A 9,127-nucleotide genomic window follows, 5' to 3' on the forward strand; every position below is an offset into this window, starting at 1 on the left:
AAAAAGAGCAGGAAAATAAAATAAATGGGATTTTAACGCTGTTTATGAACAATAAGCATAATGAATAATGTTAAAGATGACTTTTGAATATTTAAGCCCCCCCCCCCAAGGTGAGGTGGTGCGTTATTGTTAATGGTGTGGCTTTAAATTATGGTGAGGGCACGAGTTTGGTTTCTCAGTACTCGGGACCTCAGTATAGTAGATTGTAGCCGCTCCTTGGTAAAATAAAATCACCTGACACATCTGAGGGCGGCAGTCCAGCACAGTTTGGTGAGTTCCCTGCAGGCCAGCTCATCCTGGTGAGTTGAAGCAGTAGCGCCCCAGGAACCTGGTGCATCAGGACTGGAGCTCCGCGCCTTCGCCCCAGGGACTACATGAAAACTCGTTAATGCAGCGGAGATTTTTCGAAAGGCGAACCCACATGAGCCGTCGGGCTTCCCGTAGGTCCTTGCTTGGGTATCCATGGAAACAGGGATGAGGCGACTAGTTAGCTTAAAGCTGAGCGGCGTTTTTAGCGCTGCTGTCAACACTTAACGTTAGAGTTTATCCGTTATATTACTTATTTATTCCTTTTAAGGTTTTTATGTGGATATTAATTATTTAACGTTGATTAATCATTTAACGTTACCGACAGCTGGCGAAAAACGTTTACTAGCTAGCTAGCTTTAATCTGTAACGCTATACGTTGGCGTTAACCTGGCTAACCGTGTAACGGTAACGCTCGCTGGTTCGGGTCATGGATCAGTACAGCATTCTTGGTAGAATCGGCGAAGGAGCCCATGGAATTGTTTTTAAAGCCAAACACATTGAGGTAAAGACCGGAATAGCTGTCCTGATATAGCTGAAGAAACTGCACTGGGTGGTTTAGCTTAGCGTTCTTCGATATTTTCTGTTCCAGAGGTTCACCTAGCTTAACCGCTGCACCATTTAAGGTGGAACTGGACAGTTCTAATAGGAAGCTAACTTCAGCCTCGTCGTTGTCCATTTAGCGGCAGGGTAAGACTTCCTTGGTTTTCCGAGAGGCCTCTATTACTAATCCCAGGTTTGCTGGTGTGTTATCAGACATGTAAAGGCATAATCAGGAGTATTCTTTTATTGAAGCAATGCTAAGATGTCGATAAAGCGTCGTGATTTTGGAAACTTTCCTAAATTCGCATCAACGTGTATTGATCAGCTGGAATGGTTTTTATTCTGATCATTATTATTGTGGGTTATTTAGTGTGGGAAGCGAAATCATCCATCGCTACCTGCGTGTAGGTGTATGAACTGTCCTGCATCCTGCATTTCTTCTCCCTGTCTCTAGATGAACCCAGGTCCTCCAGGAAAAAAGGGGAGCCAAGCAGGTCTCTCTGAAAGGACAGTGGCAAAGGGGACCAGGGCTCTTTCAAAGTCTTTGTCTTCTCACACTTCATTTTTATTCCTTTCTGCTCTCTAGACTGGAGAGACGGTGGCTTTGAAGAAAGTTGCCCTTCGAAAGCTGGAAGATGGGATTCCTAACCAAGCTCTGAGAGAAATTAAAGCTCTTCAGGAGATTGAAGACAATCAGTATGTAAGTTTGCTTCATGGCGTAATCAATGGCTTTATTTGGTCCTTGTCCTTTTCTAAATTTCCTTGCCAAATTTGTGATGTGTTTCCTCCCTCAGGTAGTAAAGCTGAAGGACGTTTTCCCCCATGGCACAGGCTTTGTGCTGGTCTTTGAATATATGCTGTCAGATCTATCAGAGGTCATTAGGAACTCACAGAGGCCCCTGACTGAGTCTCAGGTCAAAGGATACATGATGATGCTGCTCAAAGGGGTGGCGTTCTGTCACGAGAACTCCATCATGCACAGGGTAGGTGGCTGTTAATAGGATTTAATAGGATTCGGTTCTCATTTTTAACGCGTTACTGGAGGCTGTGCAGATTTCAATGTGAATGTACCCCCAGTCAGAATGGAAGAGAGGGTTTTGAAGTATACGTAAATTCCACAGATTGAAAAACCTGACATTATTCAGTTGTTAAGATGTAAACAATGCTTTTCAGAGTAGTTTCATATAAAATGAGGTATTGTGGAGAAACCTGCTGAGTAAGTTGCTGATTGAAGCCTTCAATCAAAGCCTGTTAAAGCTGGCACATACAGTTATTATATGGAATAATTGTGATGCTGCCTGATGCCTGAGACCTTGGGCCTTGTTCACTGATATCTTCCTAATTAAAAAAAAAAAAGATAATTTTTAAAACAACAATGTTTATTTATATACCACCTTTCATACATTAAAAATGCAGCTCAAAGTGCTTCACAGTACAAAGTAAAAACAACAAAGGAAGAAAAGATAATCAAGAATAAAATCTAAATATAATAAACAAACAATACGTAGATTCTATTCTTACCTAAGAACAAATCACATATAAGAAAACATTGGTGAATATCAGAATCTTTGTGAAAACTGTGTGTCTTAAGAAGAAGTTTCCTCTCAGCAACGGTTGGTGCATGAAGCCCCGTGTTTTATGATCAGTTTAAGATCAGCTTTTGGCCTAGAATGTATCTTTAAATATGCATTCAGGACAGAAAGGTACGTGTAGATCGTTGTAGTGCAAATATTACCTAGAAAAAACATTTTTGGATTTATCACTGTATTTTTTTCACGGTTTGTCCGTTTATCATTCTGATTTTCTTTCAAAGGATCTCAAGCCTGCAAACCTTCTAATCAGCTCTACAGGTCACTTGAAGATTGCCGACTTTGGCCTGGCCAGGCTTTTTTCCAATGAAGGAGAGAGGCTTTACAGTCACCAGGTAGCAACAAGGTGACAAGGTTTTTAACCCTAAACCGAATACTTTCTGTTGATTTCAAATGGTCTGGAGTCACACAGGAATTCATGTGTTTTCCTTTTCCAAACAAATTGTCATGTTTGTAGAGCTATCTCACAGTCTGAGCATTAGTAAAACCATATTAAAATACATCATAATGGGTGTTAAAGTTTAAGATGTTAACTTAAAAATCAGTAAGAAGATAAAAACAAACAAATTGATGAGCAATATTGACACTGAACATTTTAACCCCTTTTAATTTCAGGCTTATTCCTTTTTGAGCAGGCTTATTCCTTTTCCATCACTACATCAACTACAGTGCAAATTGTGGAGTTATTCTTAAGTTATAGAAGTAATACATAATACTAGTAATAACCGGCCCCACCATCAGGTCCTTGCCATTTAAGTGATTAAACGCTACTATGTTGGTAAATGTCAATGCTTATCTAATGTTTAAATGTCACTAGAAAGAAATTCAAGCCCCAATCCTGTTTTTCAGATGGTATAGAGCTCCAGAGCTTCTGTATGGTGCTCGGAAATATGATGAAGGCGTGGATCTCTGGTATGCTACATAAGAACTTCACATTTCATTATTCTGTCCACCAGATAAGCAGATAGTTTAAAATTATGTAGATTTATTACAGAAGTCCAGTTTTAGCAGATTACAGGTGAAGTGTGGAACCTGACAGATGCTCTGTATTTGGTTGATTTTGTCATCCTGTCTTCTCAAAAGTCCACACTAGATGGCAGCAGTTTTAGCTGTTGAGCAATCTGTTAGTTGAATGCGGTTGATGTTAGCGGGTTAGTGATGAGGTCCTGTTTGTCGTTAACTGCGTATCTAACATTTGGTGGTTGGTTATTGCAGGGCAGTGGGCTGTATTTTCGGAGAGCTGTTGAATAACTCTCCTCTGTTTCCTGGAGAGAATGACATCGAGCAGCTGTGCTGTGTGCTCCGGGTCCTGGGAACTCCCAACCAGAAAGTGTGGCCGGTGAGCTATGCAGTCACTACTAAAATCCAGTCTTGGTCCCACTCTCGTAGGACCCTAATACCGAACTGGGAACCATTTATAGATTTGCAGTACACTGTGATTTTGTCCACAAAGAGCAGGTGTGGGTTCAACCTTTTGTTACATCAGATACAACCACTCATGAAATGATGTTTGTTTTTAACCTGAGTATTAACTTGGTTTAACTTTGTTTAGTATTGTTACCTACAGAGTAAAACGTTTAGGCCCTATTCACACTTCGATTAACATCTGTCTTGAATGATCGGATCAGAAATGGACAGCGAGACACACAGTTGTATACACCTGGCATTTTTTGCACTTGTGATCAGTAGGAGCGGACAATATGGCAAAAAAAAATCATAAAATTTTTTTCACAATATGCACCGCAATATTTAGTTGGAGCAGACAGATATGTTGCAAATGGGCTGTGCCAAATGTAAAAGTACTACAATAATATTTACTTGTTGTTTCACATAAACAATAAAATATTGTTAGTGTTAGTGATTGGATTTCATTGTCCACTGATCACATCAGACACGGTCAAGAATCTTTAGCTTTCACATTTCAAAAAGACATCCAAAGGTGGTTTGAGTAATCAGATCACAGTGTGTCTCTGAGACTCTTTGGACCCCATTTCACACCTGTACCTAGTGCCACTTTTGAACAGATCACCTAGGATGTAGGTTAATGCGAGATGAACAGAGGCCTTATAAATATAGCCCCATTTCCAAAAACATTGGGATGCTGTACAAAATGTAAAAATAAAAAAATGCAATAACATGCAAATCATGGTTAAATGACCACATGTACTGAAACTAAGACATTTTAAAAATATATGCACATTTTGAATTTGATACCAGCAACACATTTTGTTGCACAAAAATTGGGACAGGAGCACATTTACCACTGTGTTTCATCACCTCTTCTTTTAACAACATTCTGTAAGCGTTTGAGAATTGAGGAGACCAGTTGCTGTAGATTTGAAAGTGAAATGTTTTCCCATGCTTGCTTGTTATAGGACTTCAGCTGCTCAACAGTTCAGGGTCTCCTTTGCTGTATTTTTCATTTCATAATGCGCCAAATGTTTTCAGTGGGTCTGGATATTAGCACCTGGGCTCTTTTATTGTGAAGCCATGCTTCAAATGTGCAGAATGAAGTTTGGTATTGTCTTGTTGTTAATTGAAGGCCTTCCCTGAAAAAGATGTCATCTGGATGGCAGCTTGGTTGCTCCAAAACCTGTATATATCATTCAGCATTAATGGTGTTATTGTAGATGTGCATATCACCTAATTAATGTGCGCTAATGTACCTGCATACCATAACGGATGCTGGCTTTTATATTTGGCAGATGCTCTTATCTAGAGCGACTTACAATTTCATCATGTCTACACAGGTAGGCGAAGGTAGTGTTGGGGGTCTTGCCCAAGGACTCTTATTGGTATAGTGTAGGGTGATTGAACCCCAGTCTACAGTGTAGAAGGTAGAGATGTTACCCTCTATACTATACCAACCACAGGCTTTTGAACTGTGTGCTAATAACAAGCCAGATGGTCCCTCTCCTCTTTAGCCCGGAAGACATAGTGTCCATGATTTCCAAAAAGAATTTCAAATTTTTATTCATCGGACCACAGGACACTTTTCCACTTCACCTCAGTCCATTTTAAATCAGCTTGGGCCCAGAGAAGGCAGTGGCGTTTCTGGATTGTGGATGCAGTGATCAACTGTGTTCAAAGACTGTGGTTTTATGAAGTGTTACTGAGCTCATGCAGTGATTTCCACTACAGAATCGTGTCTGTTTTTGCAGTGTCACCTGAGGGTCACGGCCAGCTAATATTTGTTTTCAACCTTGTCCCCTGCATACAGTGAATTCTCTGGATTCTCTGAATCTTTTAACAATATTTGGTATCATAGATAATAAAATCCCAAAGTGGAGAACAATTTTTCTTAAATTGTTGCAGTATTTGCCTGTTTTTTGTTGCCCCATCCGAAACGGTTTGAAACATGTCACTAGCATCACTTCAATTAAAAATAAGCATATATTAAAAAAATATGAAAGAATTGGGTTTTTGGTCAATATTCAACTCGATTCTTGTTACATTTTATTTAAAAAGATCATTTATAATGACTTTTCTTTTGTTGAAAATGCTGGAGCAGCATAAGTAGTAATTACACCTATCTCTGTTACCACTCAAGGTTCACCACAAGAATTACATTTTTATAAATGCAAAAAATGAATTTCGCTTGATTGTGGACCATCTAACCAGTCTGTCCCCTACAGGAGATCACAGAATTGCCAGATTACAATAAGATCACCTTTAAAGAAAACCCACCCATTCCTCTGGAGGAGATTGTGCCTGACACGTCACCTCAGGCCGTTGACTTGCTGAAGAAATTTCTCGTGTATCCCTCCAAGCAGAGGCTTAGTGCCAGACAGGTCTGCTCAGGCAAATCTTAACCACGTGGCTCACTTCAGTGTGTGTAAAAACATTTGTGTCTTAACCACAGAGATTAGCCAGCATTATCCTGTATTATGACCCTCATTGCAACTGTAGTACACCAACTTCTTTTTCTTTTTTTTTAATTTCTGTTTTTCTTTCTCTCTCTTTCTTCAGGCTTTACTCCATCCATACTTCTTTACAGACCCTCTCCCAGCCCATCACTCAGAGCTGCCCATCCCTCAGCGTGGGGGGAAACATTCCCGCCAGCGATTGCAGCCCCCCTTTGAGTTTTCAGTGGATCGACCTTTACATGAGAGCCTGGTGGACCCAAGCCTGATCCAAAGGCATGCATGGGGGTGTTTGTAAGGCTGGTTGGTTCATTGAACAGCACTTAGGAAGTGGCTTTCTTGCGCAGTGGCAGGTGGCAGAAGGAGCTTCAGAAATCAATGGACCATAAGAAACTGTTAGATTTCACAGTTGATGTAATGAAAAAGGCCCAGGGTGGCTTACTGATTTACAAAATGATTAAATACACCAGTGCTCAAAAAATGAACATTTTATAAATAATAATTCTACAGATACACCAATGATTAACTTAATGACTAATTCCAATTTCTTTTATAGTCAAATTGATTTTGAATTGGCTTCTTTTTAAAACATGAAGATCACATTTTCAGCACATATCCAGTGTGTTATATAAGTCAAAGTTACAATATACACTGCTCAAAAAAATAAAGGGAACACTTAAACAACACAATATAACTCCAAGTATATCAAACTTGTGTGAAATCAAACTGTCCACTTAGGAAGCAACACTGATTGACAATTAATTTCACAGCTGTTGTGCAAATGGAATAGACAACAGGTGGAAATTACTGGCAATTAGCAAGACACACTCAATAAAGGAGTGGTTCTGCAGGTGGGACCACAGACCACTTCTCAGTACCTTTCTGCTTTCTGGCTGATGTTTTGGTCACTTCTGAATGTTGGTGGTGCTTTCACACTCGTGGTAGCAGGAGACGGACTCTACAACCCACACAAGTGGCTCAGGTAGTGCAGCTCATCCAGGATGGCACATCAATGCGAGCTGTGGCAAGAAGGTTTGCTGGGTCTGTCAGCGTAGTGTCCAGAGGCTGGAGGCGCTACCAGGAGACAGGCCAGTACACCAGGAGATGTGGAGGAGGCCGTAGGAGGGCAACAACCCAGCAGCAGGACCGCTACCTCCGCCTTTGTGCAAGGAGGAACAGGAGGAGCACTGCCAGAGCCCTGCAAAATGACCTCCAGCAGGCCACAAATGTGCATGTGTCTGCACAAACGGTTAGAAACCAACTCCATGAGGATGGTATGAGGGTATGGACTGGCCCGCGCGTTCCCCAGACCTGAATCCAATTGAGCAGATCTGGGACATCATGTCTCGCTCCATCCATCAACGCCACGTTGCACCACAGACTGTCCAGGAGTTGGCGGATGCTTTAGTCCAGGTCTGGGAGGAGATCCCTCAGGAGACCATCCGCCACCTCATCATGATCATGCCCAGGCGTTGTAGGGAGGTCACACAGGCACGTGGAGGCCACAAATACTGAGCCTCATTTTGACTTGTTTTAAGGACATTACATCAGTAAGTTGGATCAGCCTGTCGTGTGTGTTTCCACTTTAATTTTGTGTGTGACTCCAAATCCAGGCCTCCACTGGTTAATAAATTTGATTTCCATTGATGATTTTTGTGTGATTTTGTTGTCAGCACATTCTACTTTGTACAAAACAAAGTATTCAATGAGAACATTTCATTAATTCAGATCCAGATCTGTTATTTGAGTGTTCCCTTTATTTTTTTGAGCAGTGTATAAACATTTCAGATTTTTTGTCCATTTAAATATGAACTCAAAGTGCTACATAGAAAGTAAGCGCGACCAGGCTATTTACACATACACATTTTCTAAGCTGCTACCCTCTAGGTTGCAGGGGGGTGCTGGAGCCTATCCCAGCGTTCATTGGGCGGAAGGCAGGATACACCCTGGACAGGTCGCCAGTCCATCACAGGGCAGGCAGACAGACAGACACATTCACTCACACTTAGGGGCAATTTAGCATGTCCAATTGGCCTGACTGCATGTCTTTGGACCGTGGGAGGAAACCGGAGGACCCGGAGGAAACCCACGCAGACATGGGTAGAAAATGAAGACTCCACACAGAGAGGACCCTGGTCGCCTGGAAGGGGAATTGAACCCAGGCCCAGCGCTACCCATGGCGCCTCAGACTATTTAGCACAATGAATTATACAACAGCTGGTGCAGGTGTAGCCGCAGCATTCAAATACAGTGAACTTAACTGCCTCGTGTTACTCCTTATGCCATAAAATTGCAAAAAAGTAAAGACAAGCATGCCGATTTCGATCTTGGCCAGTTCCATCATGCATCCATAAATATTACAGATTCTATGCGGAGCAGATTTTAGCATAATAATTATTCTAAACAGTTTTTGCACTAAGCAGTGTAGTTTCTTGACAGAAGACTGTGGTTGCTAAGCAGCATTACAGTCAAAAATTCTTCTATGAACAGTGAAATAAATTTTAGTAACTTGGTGTATCAATATTGAATTTGATGTGTTTGATGTAACACTGACTGGCCACTTAATCCAGTACACCTCCTTGTTTCTGTACTTATCCATTATATCAGCTACATTTACTATATAGGTGCACTTTGTAGTTCTATGATTACAGATTGTGGTCCATCTGTTTCTCTGCAGACTTTCATAGCCCCTTTCACCCTGTTCTTCAGTGGTCAGGGCCCCTACAGGACCACCCTAGAGCAGGTATTATTCAGGTGGTGGGTCACTCTCAGCACTGCAGTCACACTGATGTGTGGGGGCTAACATAGTGTGGAGAGAAACGGATG

The 9,127-nt window shown here is 41.4% G+C and overlaps 1 protein-coding gene across 4 annotated transcripts; it reads left to right on the forward strand.

Moving 5' to 3' along the window:
* The first annotated feature begins 235 nt into the window (after positions 1–235).
* cdk20 (cyclin-dependent kinase 20) lies at positions 236–7,064 on the forward strand. 4 transcript variants are annotated; one of them, XM_037535946.1, is made up of 8 exons: positions 236–270; positions 1,436–1,549; positions 1,644–1,832; positions 2,663–2,784; positions 3,288–3,350; positions 3,654–3,777; positions 6,074–6,229; positions 6,408–7,064. In XM_037535946.1, the coding sequence occupies exons 3-8, from the start codon at positions 1,704–1,706 to the stop codon at positions 6,597–6,599; spliced, it is 786 nt and encodes a 261-aa protein (XP_037391843.1). In that variant the 5' UTR covers positions 236–270; positions 1,436–1,549; positions 1,644–1,703; the 3' UTR covers positions 6,600–7,064. The 4 variants fall into 4 exon arrangements, with proteins under 4 accessions (XP_037391843.1, XP_017574924.1, XP_017574923.1 ...); XM_017719435.2 differs by lacking the exon at positions 236–270 and adding an exon at positions 498–811 and having other exon boundaries at positions 6,074–6,269; positions 6,408–6,538; XM_017719433.2 differs by lacking the exon at positions 236–270 and adding an exon at positions 501–811.
* Positions 7,065–9,127: the final 2,063 nt, after the last annotated feature.

This window comes from Pygocentrus nattereri, chromosome 28, assembly GCF_015220715.1.
Source record: "Pygocentrus nattereri isolate fPygNat1 chromosome 28, fPygNat1.pri, whole genome shotgun sequence".
NCBI lineage: Eukaryota > Metazoa > Chordata > Actinopteri > Characiformes > Serrasalmidae > Pygocentrus > Pygocentrus nattereri.